Source organism: Pteropus medius, unplaced genomic scaffold (genome assembly GCF_902729225.1).
Source record: "Pteropus medius unplaced genomic scaffold, Ma_sr-lr_union100, whole genome shotgun sequence".
NCBI lineage: Eukaryota > Metazoa > Chordata > Mammalia > Chiroptera > Pteropodidae > Pteropus > Pteropus medius.
Genome location: NW_024349505.1, coordinates 6,529,609 through 6,551,513, shown reverse-complemented (window position 1 = coordinate 6,551,513; position 21,905 = coordinate 6,529,609). Strand labels below are relative to the sequence as shown.

Below are 21,905 nucleotides of genomic sequence, written 5' to 3'. Positions count from 1 at the left end.
TGAGCCCCTTGGGACCCAATGGAGCAGTAATAGATGTGGTATTTGAAAAGGCCTAATGGAAATCATGTTTACTGTCTAGAACGTCAACATCAGATTTCCTTGCCAGAACACCATCAAATCAAAGTGATACCCCTGATTATTTCATGTTGACTAGGAATTCTAATTGGCACTTACGTGTTATTGATAAAAACAGGACACTGAATTATTTGCTAAGTGCACTTTGCTTAGTAAGAAAAAATTCTTTCAACTTTCAAACTATGAGGTACCTGAGGGAACAATACTTCTTGCACTTTTAGGAACTGAACGGCCGAACAACCACTGGTCAATTGCATTAAAGGAATTTAACCTACCTGTGTACACACTTTATAAAATCAAAGACTTATTTTACATTAGCAATGCTTTTTCTCCCTCCCCTAAAATTCAATCTCTGATAAACTTTATATAAACCCACCAATATTATAAAACAGTGACTCTGAATTCCCTGACAGAGGAAGAGATTCATAGGAGTTGAACACATTAATGAGGAAGCCATCTTGGTTGAAGCAACAAGTCTAATAGATTGCCCAAGATATTTCTGTATATATCATTTGAAATAAAAAGTAATTTTTCAATGAACAAGCTATTATAAAATGTCCATACTATGGATTGCATTGTGCAGGTAATAAGGACGTTTAAGAATAGGTAGAGACATGAAATAATGCCCAAGAAACATTAAGGGAAAACAAATTGTAGAATACTGTTTAATAGAATACCATTTGCCTAAAAAGAAAGATTTAACATGTATAGCGTGATGAATGTTTATATAGACAGATTTGTTGGTATATGCATAAGTCTAGAAGGGTACACACCAAAATTAACTATTATTCTCTCTGGGGACGATTGAATGAAGGAGAACTGTTTATATATAGATTTTAGTGTTGTTTTAAGGAAGGGTTTACCTTTGTAATTAAACCAAACCCAAAACACCTACCTAATTTTTAAAAGGCACTAGGAATAGTGAACCGTGTTCTCAAGGATTGAAATGCTGACAGCTGGGTTGGTTTGGGTGTGCAGAGGTTCACATACTGGCAACTCATACCATTTAGTGGAAGTTGAGTTGTGGATAGACATGCTAACCACATGGATTTGCTCTGCTTTCAATAAACTAGAGATATGTCCCTGGAAACTGAGCAGAAGAAAACTATACCAGATATAAAAGCTGATGACAGAGGATTTCACTTTCCCCGATTTCCTCCGCTAGGGTTGTCAAGGAGACTGGATTTGAATCACAGCCCTGGGGGTTTACCCCTTCATATTTGGTTCCTTGTTCTTGGTTACAGCTCCTAGCATGCTATTCTGCCGCCTTTTGTCAATGTTACAGTTGCCCAGCCCTTCTGAATTGTATGCTTCCTCAGGGCTTGTCTCTGCATTCCTCACTGAGCAAGATATCCTGATAACCTTTATCTCTCACTGCCTTTGCTCCTCACTTTTGTGTGGTATGACTTCAAATCAGAGTATGAGGTACTGTCCAATATTAACCATCTCACATGGGTTTCAGAGGACAGGGATTTTCTATTTCAGCTCCCCTTGCATACCCAGAACATCACAAAATGAGAAAGAATGATATACAGTTGACCCTTGAACACTTTGGAGGTTAGGGGTGCCAACCTGCTTTACAGTCGAAAATTTGAGTATAACTACAGTCAACCCTCCACATACATGGATTCCCAGCTGTGGGTAGAAAATACAGCTGACTCTTGAACAACATGGGTTTGCATGGCACAGGGCCACTTACACACAGATTTTAAACCTGTGTTGTTCAAGGATTAATTATATGCTATTAAAAAGAACAAACCCGAAATAGAGTCGTTTTTGCTAAGTCCAAAACTGAATAACTAACCAAACTGCAGTTTCAGCCTCTCCCAGGAGTGAAATTTTAAACCAATCAGTCTGGAATTTCCTGGTCAGCACTAGTGAGGTCACCTCTCTGATAAAACCCCCCTGCCTTTCCCTAGGAAGGGTGACCTTGCCTGAAATAAAAACCTTCCATTTTGTATAAGTCCTCTGAGAACCCCGCCAGCTGCCAGATGGGATGGTGCCTGATTCATGAATCGTTTAATAATGCCAATTAGAGCTTCAAATTTAACTTGAATTTTGTTATCAATCTCCTTTTGGATTCATAGATTACAATCTGTGAGAGGATATTCTGTTGACAAAGCTTGTGTGTTCTGTCGAGTGTCTTGCACCTATGAACGAGGTAGGATGATTGTCATATCCTCGGTTCAGCCGAAAGGACTGAAGCAGAAAGGACTCTGTTGAGTTACTATTCATATTCTGAAAGCAAAAATTGCGAATTCATCCTCAGGCTCAATAGAGGGGAGAATGATAACAAAGTGTTGTTTTTCTGAATTGCTAAAGAATGTTAGAGCCAACATGATTCATTGTAGTGTCATTTTTAAAAAGGTGCCGGCCTCAGTACTGTGGCTAAGGGTTTTGCTTCTGCCTACAGCTGATGGGACCCCCCTCCAGGGCTCAGGCGCTCGCAGCTGGAGTGGGCTCACACACAGAAGACCAGGGCTTTATTTTCAGGTTTTATTTCATTTTTTAAAACAATTTTTTTCATAGTTTCAAACAATAACTTATAGCTTAACATTTACAGTGGCTAACTTTATGATTTCATATTTTCTTATTTGAAAAATAGACAAAAACCTCAGGCTCTGGAATCAAAAACTTTACATGGGAATGTTCAGGATGGAGAGAGCTTTAAAAGTGCAAAATAAAGAAATGGAAAAAGCTAGGGTATAACCTTTCATGAAATTTGAGGGGGTAGAATTTACATCTGGGTTTGCCCATGGAGGCCTCTCACTGGCTATTCATTTCCGTCTCTCCTTTAATTATGAAGATTTTTCACCTCTGACTTCTGACAAGCTGAGAGGGGTAGAGTTCTGAAAAGCAGGTAGAATAAAGAAGCACATGGAGATTCCAGCAGCTGCCAGATCCAAACTGGCTTCCTGCTGATGGGCTTTGTGTGTGAAATAGAATGAAATAAGCCGATGATCCTTGACAGCCTCTCTCTCTGATTCTCCTCACTCAGCTTCTTCAGGGCATTGGAGACCCCTATAAGGACCTGCCCGAGCACAGGCCCGGCTCCTCTGACTGCTGCCTGGGTAAAGGGCACAGATGTGCATGTTTACACGCATGTGTACAGGAAGTGGCCTGAGGTGAGAACTTCTACATGTCAGGTCCAAGAGCTACAAATCAGTTGTGTAGACTGATTACCCTCTTTCCTTTTGAGACAAGTGGTACCTTCAGAGCCCTTCTCTACATCACTGAGATCTCCTGTCTGAATACTCCAAGAGATCACTTCCTGCAACCCTGGATTCAGTAGTCAGGGGAAGGCCTCATACTACTCCAGGCAACTCCTTATCTGCCACAGGGGAAGAAGAAAAGACATGGACCTTGGGGATTTGAAGGGAGGGAAGGAAGAATGGGGTGGCTCTAGCTCTCTTTCTCCTTTACATGGATGAATTTGCAGCTGAGGGCTAGGGACAGAGCTAATAATCTCAGCCTCTACCAATAATTGGGATGGTACCTCAGTCTGTAGCTAAGAATATTAAGAGAGAAAAGATCATGGAAAATAAATACAGGCCTGCTTTACAGCTCACCAGATGGAGAAACTTTCAGGTAATCATGGTAACCAACACCTGAGAGAATAAGGGCCAGCTGTGATCCAGGCCCTAATTTCACCTGGAGCCCAATACCCCAGGGCATTTTATCAATTTCCAGTGCTCAGTATAGTGATACTTGCTTTCTAGGTCCTTAAAGTTTCCTCAGGCTGGTCTTAAATTACTTGGAGAGCTCCATGCATACTGTGGACTTCACTTGATACCCTGACTGTGAGGTAGGTGAGTGCCAAGTGTTTCTTTGCCCATTCGGGAGAGAACAAGGGCCTGACTTGAGACATGAAGTGTTAGTGACTGTGAGGGACAGATTCAAACTCTGAGCTGAGTGACTTTCCAATTGTACCACCTATTATGCAGCCCCAGCTTTCACACAGCTTGTCAGGAGGCCATCTGGAGGCCAGATGCTGCCCATGGTGGAGAAGAACAGCTGTTTTCCTCACACTGACTGAAGTTCGGGCCACAAGAAGGAAAATCCAAGTAACGTTGGCCTAAGAGAGGAAGAGAAACGTTATTTTGCCCCCTATTCCTTGCTCCCAGTGCTAGTCCCTCAACAAATTAAGCTCTTCTCCCTAAAGTTCCAGGCCATGGGGAGGTCCTCGCCCTGCTCTGGGCAACTTACTATGGCACAACAGCACACCTCTCATCTCTTCTTATGTCTGCTTCTTAGGCAGCAGACTATCTAAAAGCCTCATGTTTTCTCAATAGCTCCCACAGCAGAGAGTTGGAGGGCACAAGCAGACAGGTGCACAAAGAGCTGCACACTCAGTCTGGAGATGCTCTAGCATCTGATCCGGGACTCCTCCAATGGCCATCCCCCAGGCCGAGCAGAGCGCAGTGAGCAAGCAGCCAGTGCCGGCCTGGCACCGTCGGTTATGGGTTAGCATGGCTCTGACAACTGCAGCCAAGCCAAGCTCTGGCTCAAAGCCTCAAGCACTCATCTCCTTGAACTTCATGTATATACAGAACTGACTTTGTCCGATCCAGAGTCCTCAAGTCCATGCAGCCAACTTTGTTAACACGTGGCGGTCCCATCAGGAATGGGTGGCTGTAGCAGGGCAACCAGAGGCTCTTAAAATGGATTGGTGTGTTTGCTCCTTTCATTGGAAAATATTTTTCTCTTGAGGTAGGAATGTAATTGGGCTCAGTCTTGGCTAACACTCAACATCTTGCAACTCAATCTCCTCAGTTGTGCTCTCTGCAAAGCAAATGATAAGTCAATGAGTTGCAAATCAGCCACAAGGTGGTTTTTTGGTGACAAGATAACATGTTCCATCTCAGGCCATGAAAACACGAATTGATTATCACAGGGCCCAGAAAATTACCTTTGAGCTTGTGTCTTCTCTTCCTCTGAAATTTATACGCACACTTATTACAAACCCACATGAGGCTAATTAACACTGCGGCCACAGCAGCAAGAAAAGCCAAGAAGACAGCAACGAAGTGGAGGTCTTCATAGAGGATCTCTGTACAGTGCGGGAAGGGGAAGATAAGTCTGTTAATATTATGAAGTCAGCCTCCCACGCACTTGCGGTCAGTGGGGCACTGGGCCCCTGGGGTTGTCTTACCTGACACATGCAGCACAATGGTGCCAAACTGGCTGCTCCCCAGGTGTTCTGTCACCGTGATGACGTAGTAGCCTGAATCCCTCACACCCACACTGAAGAGCTGGATGGAGCCGTTGTCAAAGGTGTAGACTCTGTCCTTGTGGCTTTGGGAGACGTTGGCCTGAGTCCCTGGCTTCCACTGCACAATCTTCTGCACTCCCCAGTTGGATGTATACTTCCATTCGATGGTGGGGACACCATGACAGGAGTAGTCCACCGAGAGCAGGATGTCTTCTCCGGCCGTGGCATTGATGGTGGACTGGGGAATGTACAGTGACATGCTCTGACCTGCAGGATGGAGTGCTAGATGTGGGGCAACTTATATGAACTTAATATGGTGACATAAACTTCTATAATTCATTGATTGTTTATTATATGACAGGCTCTCTTCTGGGTTCTGGTGCTGATGCTACAGTGATGAATGTTATGGACAGAACCATTATACCCGCCCCCTACCCCGCCCCAATTCTTATGTTGAAGCAGTAACCACCAGTGTGGTTGTATTGGGAATTGGGGCCTTAAAGGAAGTAATGAAGGTTAAATGAGATCCCAAGGATAGGGCCCTGATCCAATAGGATTGAGGTCTTTATAGAGGAAACACCAGAGATCTTGTGCTCTCTCTCTCTCCATGGACCCAGATAGAGGAAATGCCATGTGAAAACTCAGCAAGGAGGCAGCTGCCTGTAAGCCGGGAAGGGAGTTCCCACCAGAAACTGACCCTGCCAGCACCTTGATCTTGGACTTTCCAGTCTCCAGAACTATGAGAAAATAAATTTCTGTTGCTTAAGCACCCCAAGCCTGTGGTATTTTGTTATGGCAGCCAGAGCTAAGACAGTGAACAAGACAAAGTTACTGTTTACTGTTCCCTGGAGCTTCCTTTCTGTATGACAGACCACAAGATCATCTTGAATAATGACAAGTACTTTAAGGGTAATAAAACAGGGCACTAGTGATGGTGGGGGTGGAGGCGGTACACACCACTAGATAGGATGGTCAGGGAGCACCTCGCTGAGGAAATGACATTTGACTGAGACCTAAAGGACAGGGAAGGGGAGGCAGCCAGGTGAAGACATGTGGGAAGAGCATTTCAGGAAGAAGGAATAACTATAAAGACTGTGAGCACTGGTGTTTGAGGGACAGAAAGGAGGCCAGTATGCCAGAATGCAATGATCTGTGGGCAGAATTTAGGAGACAAGGTTGGAGAGTGGGAAGGACCCGGGTTGTGACGTGAGGGTCAGAGGTAAGGTTTTCCTCAAGGTGATGTGAATTCATAGGAGAATCAAACGGGAAGGTAACATTCTCCATTTAGCTTGAGAATGTCTGCTGTGGAGATTGTTCCAGGGGTGAGGGGACTAGAGTGGAAGCAGGAAGAGCAGTCAGGTGGCTGCTGTAGCAGACTGGTTAAGAGATGGAGATGTAACCTTAGAGAGTGAAAAGCAGTCTGATTTAGGATATGAATTTGGAAGTAAGAAGGACAGAACATACTGATGGACTAGATGTGGGAGTAGGTGAGGCAAAGAGACATCAAGCAGAGATTTCTGCATGAAATGAGTAGATGAGTAGTGCCACTGGCTAAGGTTACACATATGTTGTTATACACATATTCATAGGTACCAGGCATAGGCCCCGTGCTAACCGCTTTACACACATCATCTCATTAGCCTCACACAACCCATTGTGATTCTATTGAGATTTACATATAAGAAATCTCATCCTCCACTGGACTAACTAGCTTGTCTAAATTCACTCTGCAAGGCTGAGATACACACAAGGCCTGCCAATTCTAAAGCTCAGTTACCTAACCTCTATGCTCAAATCAAAGGTCAGTTGTCAGTGGACAGCACAGAATGTAACAAATACCCCCACACTGAGAGGAATGGTCAGGGCTGGCTGGAGACCAGAGAATGTACAGGGCAGGGTTCAGGCTTAGAGCCCATCCTTTGGTTTCCACCTCCACATCCTGGTTAGCTCTCTCACTCTTTGGGTGCCCAGTCACCCCAGGGTTCTTGCTATGTGGCTCCAGGTAACCACACCTGTTATTTTCCCAAGCTTTTCTCATTGTCTTCTCCTGTTCCTAGCATTTCCCATTTGTGCTGTTCTCCTAAGACATGGCAAGGTGACGAGATAATCTGATAAATTCCATGCTGAAAAGTTGGGAAGTAATAATGGCTTTCAAGAGTTATAGCTACCAAGTAACAGATATATATTTTCTCCCCAACTCTGGATTTTAAAAAAAGTTAAACTCACAGGAAGGTTGAAAAACAAGTATAAATAATATCTATATAACTTCTCCTAGATTCACCAATTACTAACATTTTGCTGCATTTGCTTTCTCTCTTTATCTCAAGAAGAAAATAGAGATCAAATTCCGGGTCAGCCTGTGGAATGCAGGAATTTTGTATTTTTTTCATCTCTGTGTCCCCTGTACCCAGGATCATGCCTGACAGAGTGATTGGTCAATAAATGTTTGTTGAGTAAATGAATAAGTGAATAACCAAATATTTATAGAAGCAAGAAGGAGCCATTCCTGATAGAACTATTGCTGCTTGGGTGGTTTGAAAAAATTAGGCACATCTAAAAGCTAACAAACATATAAGAACTATAATTTAGTCAAGTTATATACGTATTATGTACTTTACAATACTTATCTCTTATTTTTTTACATGAGTCAGCTACATGCCCACATAGCTAGGAAATGGCAAAGGTGAGATCTGAATGCAGTTCTGTCTGATATAAAAACTGTGTTTTTCCCACGCTACTTGGTGACTGACTAGCTATCATTTATCCATCTATATTTTTTGATTTATCTGACTTTGAATATGAGCAGTTGGAAAAGTGATTACTGTAGGATCCAGAGAACCATATTTAGTAATGACAAGTCTATATCATCACTTCTGTGTATTTCATATACATCCTATGTTAACCATGTTGATCAAAGGAGACTACCAGCCCTTTTAATAGCCTTAGGGACCTTCATTTAAGCCTTTCAGTTACTCTGGCCCAAGAAATAGCAAAACTGAAAAACAAAAATAACAAGCCCAAGTTTCTGAGATGCTAATATAAAAAAATAACATAAACGGAGCCACTTTAAAATGGAGCTGGAGCTGCCATGCCAGAGGAACTGCCTTGAAGGTCTCATGCCCCAACTCTTTGGAATATTAAAACAGGGCAAAATAACCTTTGGAGGGCCTAAAGCAACATCGTGCCCCAAAGAACTATTTGCAAAGATAACAAGAAAGCAGATATTATGACTACTGGACTGATGACTACCTGAATGAAAGGATTATTCCTGGTGGCAATGAGGTGTGGCGGAGACACCTGATGTGGGCAGGATCCACACAGGTTTGACCCTGGGGCCTCCTACCTGTGAGACCTGGAGAAAGTACTTTCACTTCTGAGAGCCTTAGTGTCCTCTGCTGTAGAATGACAACTGGAAAACCTCCTGAAGGAAGGCTGTGAGAACATACAGGTGTAAGGCCTAGCAGGGCACAGCACTTAGTGCCAGTCCAGGAGCTGTAGTCTCCAGCACTCACTCTTCTGAGTGGGCCTCAGGGTGACTAACCCTCTCGGTTTGTCTGGGACCAAGAGTTTTCCCAGGATTTGGGAGTTTCAGTGCTAAACTCAGGACAGTCATGGGAAAATCAAGACAGTTGGTCACCCTACATGAGACTCAAAGAAATATTGAAGAGCACAGAGTAAACACCAAGGTATATAACGCCAAGGTAAATGAGGTGCCCAAGGGGCTTAGCAGGGGTAGGTGCAGGGCAGCCAACTCCGCGTAAGCTGAGGGAGGAAAGCATTTCCTTCCTTACCCAGCTGGCTCCCAAACACATCTCTCATGGGTCAGCACTCCTATTGCACCCTCACTTTAGTAGGGACCTCCCATTAGCCACTGAATCCAGGCAGTACTCCACAGCAGGTTACTGGCTCCTGGGTGCTGGCCTGGTGAATACTATTATCCCATTTACAGAGGACCAAATTCAGGTTTGCGGGAGTTGGAGAAGCGGAGAGACACTCGTTTAAGCTGAGGCTGGAAGAATAAGATTTTAAAAGCTTAGGAGAGGGAGGAAGCACAATCCAGCTGAGAGAACAGTGAACCCACGCAGGGAGGCATGGCGAATCCTCAGGTTTGGAACTTGGCAAGCAAGAAGTGCAGGTTGGCTGTAGCATGAGGAATCTGTGAAGTCGGGATTACCTGGAGGAGTTATCCCTCAGGCAGGGAGGATCCAGGAAGATGTTGAAATAGAAGTATGGCAGGATCAGAACTGGGCTCCCAGAGGGCAATCTGGCAGCACAATTTGTTATCTTATCATTTACACAAATCACCTGCACGGCCCTAGGCCCACCAGATGTGGTTGTCCTATGCACCTTCAGGAGAACCCCTGGCTGGAGTCCAAACAGTTGGGAACAGCTAGGTATGGCCTTACCCGGGCCTGAACTGGGGAGAAGATAGGGAGCAGCAGGAAGTGCACATGAACACAACAGACTGTGAGACTTCTGCTGGGAGAAGTTGTTTCCCATTCATCTCAGAAACCCCAGTGTCCAGCATAGGACCTGGCACTTTGTAGATGCTTGTAGGACATTTGGTCCTGCATAAAACATGCACAGAGACATTTGGTCCACACCAAAACGCCCCTGATATTTGATCCTGTACCAAAACATCCATGGAGACATTTGGTCTGTAGTTAATATAAATCCTGCTCTTCTGTAAGATTTGAATGCTGACCCATATACCTAACCCCACATACCATTATCAGCTAGGCTATCGAGGCAAGAAGGGTTATTATTGTCAATACAGCTATAACCCAATTATTGGAGCAATAAAGCATGATAGTGTTTTTTACTATGAATCCTGTAAACCAAACAAAGAAGTAAACATTATGAACCCTTTGAACCCAGGGACATTTTCTAAGTATGGACATTTTAAACAGGACCAAATATTTACTAATTGCATGAATGAATGAATGAATGAATGAATGAAGACATGTATGGCCTGCCTGTCAAACTGCTGCCTATTTAGAGAGAGAAGGAAGGGAGGATCTATGTTGAACTGAGGGGGCAATGGATCTGGCTGAGGGAGGTGCCGGCAAAACCCCTTTCCCAGCCCCAAGTCTGCTGAGAGTCAAATAGCTAGGAGTAGAAGTGGTAGAGTTTCATACAACTAAAATGCCATGTCTTTGCCTCACTTCTGCCATTCTTGAAACATGCAAGGAATTCTGGAAACACAGCGTCATGTTGGAGGCCAACACAGCAACCCCAAAACTGCCTTTTGGATTTAGATGCCATGAATAGGGTTGATGACTGACATCTGCACGTAATTTACAGGGTACCTGTCCCTCCTGTTAGCTCAGGTAGTAATTCCTTGCACTCAGAGCCTGAGTACTCAGAGACCAAAGCTCAGCTCATCCCTGAAGGAGCTCCCCCATGATCTTGCTGTTTAAGGGTCTTGGAAAGTCACCCAGATGTCAACCAAACCCAAGCAACGTGGACAGAAGTAGGTTTAGATAGAAGATGATAGACTGCTCCCCTCATCAGGTTCCTGTGTTTGTACCCCAACCAGAAAAATAACTCTAAAATAGCAATAGCCAGCATTTCTATTGGTAATACCTGTTGGGTACTGGCTGTCATACACAACTATCACAGTGAAACGCAGTCTGGGAAAGTTGAATGACTTGGCCACTATCAGGCTGGTAAAGATGAAGAAGTTTGATAATAACACGTTGTTAGGTGTGTGCAGGAGTTATACTCAAACATTACCATGGGGATTGTCAATGGGTGTAACCTGCTTGGAGGGCAATATGATAAAATCTATAGAATTTTTTAAATAGCACATACCTCTAGCCCCAGAATTCCATTTTTAGGAACTTATTCTACTAGTAATAAGGGCACATAGATGCAAAGATATATGTGTAAGTATCGAAACTGAAGCAAAGTATAGTCAATGGTCGTAGTAAAAGACTAGAGACAAACTATGTGTTCATTGGTAAAGGAAAACTGTATCTTACAACACTTCTGACACTACCTACGTGGAGTCAGCACCGACCCCACAGGTTAATGGCTCAGTCTCACAAGACTGCCCCCAACTCCGGACGCCAATCACAAGGCTTGGCCTCCTGTACTTTTGACTAACTGGCTACACATCAGGGGTTCTCACGACCCCTCCTCAGGCTTGAGAGTTTGCTAGAACAGTTCATAGAACTTGAGAAACCACTTTACTTAGTATTCCCTGTTTACTGCAAAGGAACAGCCAAATGGAAGAGACACATAGGGCAAGGTATGTGGGAAGGGGCGTGGAGGTTCCATGCCCTCTCTGGGTATGTCACCCTCCCAGCAGCCTGTTGTGTTTACCAACTTAGAAGCTCTCTGAATTCCTTCAGTTTGGTTTATTCTGGGGTAGGGTGCAGGATGTTTCATTCTATAGGGATGACTGAATGAAATCCTATTGGTGATTAATTCAATCCTAGTCTCTTCCTTTTCTGGAAGCCAGAGCGGGGAGGCTAAAAGTCTGAACCTTCTAATCACATGATAGCTTCCTCTGCCAATCAGCCCTCATCTTCCAAGAGTCTCCCCATTAATAAACAAAAAGACACTCATCACTCTGGTGATTTCAAGGAGTTTAAAAGCTTTTGTGTCAGGATTCAGGGACTAAGACCAAATATTATAAAAAAAGATGCTCTTATCACTCCCATATCACTCAGGAAATTGCTAGGGTTTTAGGAACTCTGTGTTAAAAACCTGGAGCAGAGACCATATATATTTCTTATCATTTCACAACTAGTTAAATAAACTATCAATATTCATACTTTGAATTATCAACGTTCATGCTTTGGAATACTAGAGAGACAGTAAAAAATGAGGTTGATCTATATGCATTAGTATTAGATAATGTCAAAAATAATGAAAAAGCACAGGGCAGAACAGTGTGTACATGTTTCCATTTAAGTATACACACATACATACACACACACATACACGTGCGCACTTATCAATATAAATGTACCTCCAGAAGGATACACTAAAAACCAGGAGCTGTGGTTCCCTTTGGGGAGGAGATTGTGTGTCTGGGGTGGGAGAAAGCCTTACATTTCACTCTATACCCTTTTTAACAGTTGGAATAGTTTGGGAAGTTTGTGAATTACTTAAAACAATAAGGGAATGCTAACACTGGGTCTGATCTCCAGATTTTTTACTTTAGAAAATGTTAGTAATTCACATTCACACAACTGACAAAAGCACTCAGCAAGGATTGTTTCGATCTGTGAAGCCAGGTAGGAGACTGGTTAAGAAATTATGCTTTTTGCTTCAAGGTAGTTGTTTATTTGACCACTAAGCAAACTATTACCAGTTTATTATAAAGGATTCAACTCAGAAACAGCCAGAGGAAAGATGCATAGGGCAAGAGAGGAACCTGAGGCTCAGAGGCATAATATAAGTGCCCAAGTCCATGCCAAGTAGAAAGTCAGACCTGAGTCTGGAACTCAACCCTCTTTTCACTGCCCCACAGTGGCCTCCAATAAGATAAGGCACTTGGAGTATAGAGGTGGAGTTTTTCACTTTTTTGTTTCCCCAAATAACATATTGCTCAGTGCTAGTAAAGATTTGAGAGACAGATATGACAAAAAGCAGGAGTCTAGACTTGAGCTTTCCCAAACGGTAGCTGCTAGCCACAAATAGACAGCTATTGAGCACTTGAAATTGGCTAATCGAATTGATATGTGCTCTAAGTGTAAAATACACATCAAATTTTGAAGACTTAGTATGTTAAACAGAATGTAAAATATCTCAATAATCTTTACATTGATTACACATTGAAATGGTAATATTTTGGATATATTGGGTTAAACAAAATATATTAGTAATCTTAACATTGATTACATGTTGAAATGATATTTTGAATCTATTGGGTTGAACAAAATATGTTTTAAAATTAAAGTAAAAAGAAATAGATGAAATTAATGTGGCTATGAGAAAGTTAAATGAAAACGTGGCTTTCATGTGTGGCTCGCATTATACTGCATATACAGCACTGGTTTAGATGATCACAGTTATGCCCTCTTGCAAAACAAAAATCCTGTTCCCTTGGGGTTGTTCTACTCTCTCCTTTTCAACAATGTGAGCACTCTGCCCCCTAGTTCCAGCATTCCCACAGACAGTCCATCCCTATTCCACAAGCACATTCTCCTACTCCACCTTGGCCCCCAGTAAAGCAGCCTGCTCTGACTACAACCTTCTCTCCTTTGTTTACTGTTCAACTTCTCCCATTAGCCTCCTTGGTCCTTCCGCTCCAACTCACTCTATTTTTCCCAATCCATCATCCTTACTTCCTTCTCTGCCTAGCCTGGGTTCCATGCCCATCACATCCTGAACACTCCTGCCAGTTCTTTAAACTCCACTGGCCTGTTCGTCAAATTTGCCTAGTAAAACCGTAGTCCTCGATCAATGACTCTCTACTTCTCTGCCCAAACCTGAGGGTCAGCACTGCAGAATTCCCACAGCAGACACTCTCCAAAATGACAAAGCCCACTATTTCCAGTGTACATTCAAGATCACCAAATTCAAGAGCACCCTCCATACTGCCAATCTTACTGTTTTTCATGTAAATTTATACTTCCTCTTTCCACAGTTACTAAGACAAGATCCCTCCAATCTCTTTGGACCTCCAAATTCCTTCTCTTTCTCAGCAGATGACCTCCTCCTAGGACACTGCTGACCACTCTCTCCAGCTTGAAACACCCTTGTGATTTCTGGGCCACCACACTTACCCGGTATTCTTCCCAGCTCCTTCTCTGATGGTAGAATAGAAACGTAGCAGGCTTCGTGAGAGGTCAACTCAACTTTTCTCCCCAGGTGCCAAGAAGGCACACCTGTCTGTGGGAGTGGAGGGTGGCAGAGGAGGGCGAAATGCTGTCTGGAGAAGCCTGGGGAGAGCAACACCACACAAACTCTGAAATCAAAGACCCAGGTTCTGTTTGGCTGCACACGCCCTGGCGGGGTGATCGCATAAATCCCTTCCCCTGTCTGACCCACCATTTCCTCTTTTGTAATTAGGGATCATCACAACTTGGATATCAATGAGTCAATAAAACACAAACCAAAAAGGTGGGTGAGAGAGCTTGACAGCTAGAAACAATTCCAACAGGCAAAAGATCTCCCTTCCCTGATTTCTTATCCAGAAGAATCCCTGATTCTGGGCCATTAGAATCGAATCCAGTCTCATTCCATTTAATGAGCTTTTGGGAACAGAAGTGAGAGGGACTAACTTTTGTGGAGCACCAACTCAGCATCACAGGCTCCATGTGGAAATCTACTAGTTAATTTGGTGCCCAACCAGTTCAGCCCAATCTCTTCTCAGAGCCCCTGCAGAGAGGGCCGTTTGAACCCAGCAACAGGTGAGATAAGTAATTCCATTTGCGCCCCACCCTCTAATTCTATAACAATATTTCTCAACATTTAGCTGTATCAGAACCACCTGGAGGACTTGTTAAAACACAACCGCTGGGACCCAGCCAAATGAGTTTCTCACTCATTTGGTCTGGGGTGAGGCTCGAAGTTTGCATTTCTAACAGATTTCTAGGTATTAATCCTGTTGGTCCTAGGACCATGCTTTTAGAACCTCAGCAGTAATGATTCTGCAAGACTTTAGGGCAAAGCTGGCACCGAGGGCGCTCCCAGCATCCCTGCAGGCCAGCATCTCCCCTCCTTCTCCAACTCTGCTAACACCACTCTGCCAGGCCGGAGACCAGCCTCTGCTGCAGAACTTCTCATCTTGGAGAGGGAAAGACTTGGGACACCCAGCCATCACCATAAAAAGGACCAGTGGGTAGAGATTGAAAGGAGACAGGTTCTGGTGAACAGAATTGAGACAGTGTGTGTACTCATCAGATGCATTCATAGACTCTGGAGTCAGATAGGCTGTGTTCAGCATTTAGGTCTGCCGGTAACAGCTGTGCGATCTGGAGTAAATAGTTGTCAGTGCCGAGCTGATCAAGAAGGGAAGGTTTTGGTGGTGAGATGCCCAGTTGGAAGAACGCACAAGGGGCCAGTATGAGAATGAAACGGCAAGCACCAACTTTATTGTGGGGAGCGCTGTCCTATTGTACAGAGAATGCTTCTGAGGGGAACATGCTTCTGCTTCTCTTCTGCTCCCCAGGGGACCACATGGCTTCATATATATCAGAGTACAATAGTGGCATTCGGCCACACATGTGTGATATAATAAGCTGAATTATGTTTACATATGTTAGGTGCAGGCACCCTATTACATTCTAAATCTGGAGTCCTGTTCCTAGCCATTGGCCTGGATCACAGCCAGGCCTGGGACCCACACTCCACTCCTACAGGGTCACAGTGCAGGATCTGGCCTGGAGGGTGCTACCTTGGGCCCACAATGCACTTACCTTTCCTTGAGTGGCTTAGCCCTGTGGAGCATCACCCCCGGGGTTCTCTTTACCTGCTGTCTCTCTGGGTGCTGCTCAGCACACCAGGGGCATTATGACACGGCAACTTGTGCTTAAGCCTGGGTCAATGATAGCCCCCATCGCTTTGCTACCTGTTCCATGGTACGAGCCGTCTGTGTACCAGGCATCCTAAGGGATGGGAGCCTGACCCTCTACAGAGGGACTCAGTATGTCTCTCATCTCAGCAGGCTATGCCAGGAGCTCTGCTTGGAACTACACTCGTCCCAATAGGGAGTACAGTTGACTTGACAGTGGCTTGCAGAAAACTGTGCCTGCTGCTTCAGGTACACCCCTCACTTGGTCTGTGCAATTCTCCTATGGGGAGTCTTCACCTAAAACCACAGCCACCCCTCCATGGGGTATGTGGACCTCACGGTAACAGGATTAGGGCCGGTGATGGCCTCACTGGCCAGAAGGGCTGCATATGTGGCAGCCAGTTGCTTCTCTATCAGAGAATGCCACGGTTCTGCGCCTTTCCATAACTGGGACCAGAAGTCTATCGGTACCTTCTGGGAACCATGCTTCTGTCACAAGCCCCATCCAAACCCTGCACCCTCCACCTACACCTTCCGCCTAAGATCCGAGACCTACCCAAGCTCCATTCCTTTAACTGTTAAGACGACTTTCAGATTGAATATGAAAAACCAGCAAGAGTTGAAAACCCTGGTTTAACTAAAGAATTATCACCCCGCTACTGGCCCAAAGGGAGAGAAGATGGCCATGCTATGTCTGAGCTCACTATTTCCTGCTGCTCAGAACTTTCTCCCTCCCTGCTCACATAGCTACTTCCTACTTTACCTTCAAGGTTCTTCTTCAGGAAGCCTCCTCACAACTCTGAACTGAGCTAAATGCCTTTCTCAATGCTCCCAGGGCATCTGACCTCAAATTACCAGGTTAGGATCTGCCCTCCCCTCTGAATCATGTGATCTCTCTTTGCAGAGACTGTGCTGAGTATCTATGGCTCTTGGATTGGTGGCCCTCACATAGTAGGTGCTCAGGAACTATTTATTGAACCAATCAAACCTAAGCCTAGTCAGAAAGTATCTATAGGTTTGTCAAAATCAAACCACAAATAAGATGCAAGTGAGACTCTGCCACACACAATGGTGGGTATTCTGAGAACAGAAGGAGGGAGAAATATGCACACTTCTTGACAAGCTGATTTCATAAGATGAGACTAATGGAGAGGGCTGAGAAATGGTCCAGTCCAGGAGCTCTCTGCTTGGCACACATCAGAATCACCCGAGGAGCTTAAATGCGAAACAAAACTATGCTGGGTTCTGCCCTCCACAATACCGATTTCACTATCTGGGGTGAGGTATGGGCATCTATAGGTCTTACAACCTCCACAGGTGGTTCTAATGTGCAGTCTGAGCTGAGAACCACTAAGCCAGCCCATTCTTCATGTCCTGTGTGGTCAGAGAAGGAAGGTAACCTCATGCACAGGGCTTACGGCCAGCACTGGGACTGCGACCAGTCCCCAGGCCCTTCCCCTTCTATAGAGAGGTTCCCCAGGAAGCCTCAGCTTGGCACAGGCCTGAGCTGCCCCCCTGGGGTGCTCCTCAGCAGAGAGAAAGGCCAATGTGCTTCCTAGGCCACATGTGAACAAGGAATGTCCTGTGCTCCTTTTACGGTCCAGTGTGTCATTTCCCCTTTGCCCACAGGGCTAACTGGTGCCTTCCAAGCCCAGCAAACCAGTTATGGTAGAAAATCATTTTCCAACTTTGAACTTGCCAGCCACACCTATCTCCTACTCCCACTTCTGCTGGATGAGTAAACTTTCCTACTCCAAGCCCATTTTCCAGGGAAAACCCAGGTGTAGGCAGACCAGGATCCTGAGTACGCTGGACTTAATAGGGGTGCAGAGTCAGCAGGGTACCAGCTAAGATACCAGTACGTGCATGCTAAGGCAGCACCTCTTCTTATGCTTAGCATGTCCAGACCCTGCCAGGCCCAAAGAGGAACAGTGCACTTATTTTTTGAGCACTTGCTGTATGCCTAGAATTCTCTTCTCCACCGTCTTGCTGTATACACTCATCTTTCAAGACTCAGCCTCACTTCCATGAAGCCTTTCCTACTCCCCAGGTGGGATGACTCCCGGTGACTGACAGAAGCAACAGAAATCCTCTGGGGAAGGACTCAACTTCAGTCCAGGCCGATAAAGCTATTGATCTGTAAAATGCACCCTGACTTTAGAAATATTAAAATATATTTTTTAAGTCTTACAGTGGAGGAAATGTCTAGTATCCTTAGGTCCTGAGGATAATAGAGAGAGGAGGATCTTCTGCTTGCAGCCCCTTCCCAGACCAGCAGGGAATTTACTCAGACGCCCTTGGATATCAAGGATGAAGAAATTTAGGTGACTTTCTGGTCAATGCCACATCTCCCTCAATGGCTTCAATTTAATCTTCCAGGCATTTTCTTGTGCACTAACCCTGAAGGAGGAGTATGTGTGCAGGGGGTGCCTGTCAGTCTGGAGGTGGCCGCAGCCTTCGACATCCTCCATATGATATGCACATCACTAGCATTGCACTTGTCACCCTGAATCAGGAGTCTTCTCTCCCCTAAGTGAAGGCTAAAAGCTAAAAACTTAAATGTCCATCAGGATGAGGCTGGCTAAGTAAAAAATAGCGTATTTTTTTGTGATGACATAGTTATCCTAAAAGAGGTTGAGAGGAATAAGCAAGATCTCTGCTTATCAACATGGACAGAGCTTAAAAAAAAATTGGTGTAAAAACTAAGTTGCTGAATAACAAGTACCGCATGATTGCATTACTTAAAAGCACACATAAACACCACTTTTTTGGTAGTTACATGTATATGTATGCAAAGCCGCTGTCTATAAATCTGAGAGTTCGGTGCAGTGAGTGACCACACCTTATCTGTCTTTGTTTCATCTGGGGCCAGTGCAGAGCCTGAAGCACATTAGGTGCTCAGTAAACTTGTGCCACATGGGGCCTTGTCCTGGAGCAATGGATCTGGGCATCTCTCCAGGGGCCTCAAAGGAATTCTTTTTGCCCTGGCTCTCCCTCCGCTTTCCACCCACCCTACCAGAACCCACAGCTCCATTCTGATTGTGGCAGCTCCCAGCCTATCCACTCCCTCCTCAACCTAGACTGAGTTCTCACTCTGTTCCTCTGCTCCCTTGGGCAATGGGCTGTGAGTGACTCAGTGAGGCCAGCTCCTCTACCCTGGCCCTACCCTGGCCCCACCCTAGTAAAGTGGGGGTATTAAAGGGCACCCATGTCTGTATTCATGTGTGCGTGCATGCACAGGTGTATGTGTGTGTGTTGGGGGAGCAGGCTGCTTCTCAGAAGCTGAGGTTGGAAGATAGGAAGCAAGCTAACTAGGCCCCAGGCCATTATCTAAACTTTCCTACTTTAGTGTCAGATCATCTGCTTCTAAATGAGGGAGAGCACTGGATACTCATGACCCTGATGGCTAACTTACCATGTTGAGAGCTGAGAAAGGAAATGAGCAAGGGTTTTAAAAAGGCACTCTGCCTTGGCCTGCTACACAGAAGGCCTATCAGCTTTCTAAGAGGATAAGTCTTTAAGTCCCTGTCTTAGCTTGGGCTGCTATAATAAAATACCATAGACTTGGCGGGGTGGGAGAATCGCTTAAAGAACAGACATTTATTTCTCACAGTTCTAGAGTCTGGGAGGTCCAAGATCCAGGTGCCAACAGATTCAGTTCTTGGTGAGGGCTGTCTTCCTGGCTTACAAATGGCTGCCTTCTTGCAGTATCATCACATGGTGGAGATTCTGGTGCCTTCCTCTTCTTACAAGGGCACTAATCCCATCATGGGGGCCCCCTGCCATCATGGCCTCATCTAAACCTAATTGCTTCCCAAGGCTCCACCTCCAAATTTCATCACTTTGATGATTAGGGCTTCAACATATGAATTTCAGGGGGACGCAAACATTCAGTGGGTAACAGTCTCATTTATAGAGAAACAGCTTCAAATGAGGGGTGTTTGTGTGTTCGTGTTTGTGGGGGTATACTTTAAAATAAACTACAGTGTAAATGATGAATATCAGACTTTCGGGGCGGCGGCTTTTGACAGAGGCTTGAAAAGGCAGAGAATGGAAGGAGCTCTATATCATAAGGGCTGGCTCTGAAACACAAGCCATATTGAGGCAGGTGCACATCCATTCATTGTCTTTTAAGGGATAGACCCTGGCGAGCACTGGGTAGGTGCTAGGGACTCAGAGCTGGAAAAGAGTGCCTGCTTGCTTTCCTGGAGCTTACACCTGTGCATGAGTCAGATAGTCAATAGAGAATTGCAAAACTTTTACCTGTCCTCCAGGTTTTGCATGTGCTTCCTCTTTGTCTGGGACACCCTGCATTCCTCCTGTTCTATTCCCCTGGTTGCTTCTGTGCAATTGTCAGGTCTGGAAGGTGCAGCTCCCTTTGGGGGCTTGCCCTGGTTTTCCCAGTCTGGGTTTTGAGCCTCTAGGGCTTCCAGAAGAATGTCAGCACACCCTGCCTCTCAGGGCTCGCCACCCCAAGCTGGCACTCTTGTTTGCTTGTCTGAAGGCAAGACTGTGAATCATGGTATCCCCAGTACCTACTGTAGCCTGTTTCCTACTGGCAGAGGGTGCTCCGAATGAGTGAATAAATGAATTACATACTGTGGCCAATGGCAGGCCTCTCTGAACAGCAGGGACATCTGTACAAATGTTTCCTGAGAATGGTATTTGGAAACATGTGCTGGAGGGTTGAAAAACGATGGAAAAGGTCACTGCCGTGCCAAGCACACCTACCAACCTGACGGACTAACAGCAGCTACTTCTTGTCTCACAGGTAGCCAGAGGCACATGCCCCATGCCAGTCTTTCTGGGTTTCTGGGATTTACAGCCTCCAAAGCTGGGCACTAGCCAGAGAAGTATAAAGGTCAAGAGTGGTATAGACGGCCCAGGTTTGAATCCCAGCACTACTCCTGGCTACTTTGTGGAAGTAACAACAATCTCTTTGTGCCTCAGTTTCCTCACTTGTGAAAAAGGGATAAGAGCAGCACTTATTTCTTAGGGATGCCCAGAGAATTAAATAATAGAAGTCTTGTAATGTCTGAGGGACGGTGAATGCAAACGTGCTTAACAACTGCAGGCTCCATCTATAGGTCTCCCACCTCCAGTTGCCCTTATGCTGGTCACTCTCTAAACCTCAGTTGACTGACTAATCTGTAAAATCGGAATGCTAATAATGACAACGATTAAACGAAAAAGGAAAACTGCGTTATAATCTCGTTTGTGTCGATGGGAGGTTGTGAGGCTGGGCATTACATTCAGATTCATTAAGCAGGGGGATTCTAGTGTCTTTCCACCTAAAGCCTTCGGCTCAGTGCAGTGGAGAGGCCACCTCTGCACTCACGCCCCAGCACCCAACCCAAACCTCCAGAACTCCTTTTCCTCAAGAGATTCTGCTGTGGGTTCATCGGCGAGGTCGGGGAGACCTACAGAACGCACTGGAGATTCAGGAGGGTGAAGGGTCCCCGCGGTAGGGGGCGGGGCCCATGCGCCCTTGAGGGCTCAAACACCTCAGCTGCAGTCTGATTATTCCAGGAAAAAGAAATGAAAAATATTGCAGAGGAAGAGGCCACCAGACCGGGAGCCGGTTATCTCCCGGCCGGCTTCCGGCTCTGATAACGCCCAGCCGGCCGGGGCGAGGCGCGCACCCCGAGGTGGCCCAGAGGGTCTCTGCGGCCGCGGCCCGCGCCCCGCTCCCGGGGAAGCCGCGTGTTCTCGGCCAGCCAGGACGGCCTGCCGGGTGGGCGAGGGCCTGCGGCGCCCCGCGACATCCGGGACCCCCCTGCGCCCCGCGCCGCGTCGGCCCCGCGCCCCGCCCAGCCCTGTGCTTACTCTGCAGACAGCGGGCTGCGGCCAGGCAGAGGGCGAGGAGTCCCAAGGAGGTGCCGCGGTGCTTCCTCTTGCGTCTCGGCAGAGGCCTCATGAGCAAGCCCGGGGCGACACGGGCCGGGCATGGGTTTCCTGGAGGCGCGGGCCTGGCTGTGCGCTGTCTCTGCCGCCGCTCCTGCCCGCCTCCTCTCTCCTTCTCTGGCTCCTGCAAGTCCCCTAGGGCCAGATGCAGATGAGCTGGTTGTACTCTGGTTGAGCCAGTTCCCTAGGAGTTGGAAAGAGAGAGGAAGAGAGAGGGACAGATGGAGGGAGGGAGAGGGAGAA

General features: G+C 45.8%; 1 protein-coding gene across 4 annotated transcripts; it reads right to left on the bottom strand.

The window, feature by feature from the left end:
- Positions 1-2,557: 2,557 nt before the first annotated feature.
- VSTM5 (V-set and transmembrane domain containing 5) lies at positions 2,558-21,899 on the bottom strand. Of its 4 annotated transcripts, XM_039882035.1 has the most exons (5): positions 21,585-21,899; positions 14,029-14,184; positions 5,228-5,554; positions 4,985-5,125; positions 2,558-4,857 (listed from the first exon to the last, which is right to left on the bottom strand). In XM_039882035.1, exons 1-5 carry the CDS (start codon positions 21,673-21,675, stop codon positions 4,814-4,816), a joined length of 759 nt encoding a protein of 252 aa, XP_039737969.1. In that variant the 5' UTR covers positions 21,676-21,899; the 3' UTR covers positions 2,558-4,813. The 4 variants fall into 4 exon arrangements, with proteins under 4 accessions (XP_039737969.1, XP_039737968.1, XP_039737971.1 ...); XM_039882034.1 differs by having other exon boundaries at positions 2,558-5,125; XM_039882037.1 differs by lacking the exon at positions 14,029-14,184.
- Between the last annotated feature and the right edge of the window lie 6 nt (positions 21,900-21,905).

Coding starts and splice junctions, on each gene's coding strand:
- VSTM5 (XM_039882034.1), bottom strand. CDS start 21,675: ATGAGGCCTCTGCCGAGACGCAAGAGGAAGCACCGCGGCACCTCCTTG. Junction 5,555..14,028: donor GGAGCTGGGAAGAATACCGG/GTAAGTGTGGTG, acceptor TCCATCCTGCAG/GTCAGAGCATGTCACTGTAC. Junction 5,126..5,227: donor CATTGTGCTGCATGTGTCAG/GTAAGACAACCC, acceptor CGCACTGTACAG/AGATCCTCTATGAAGACCTC.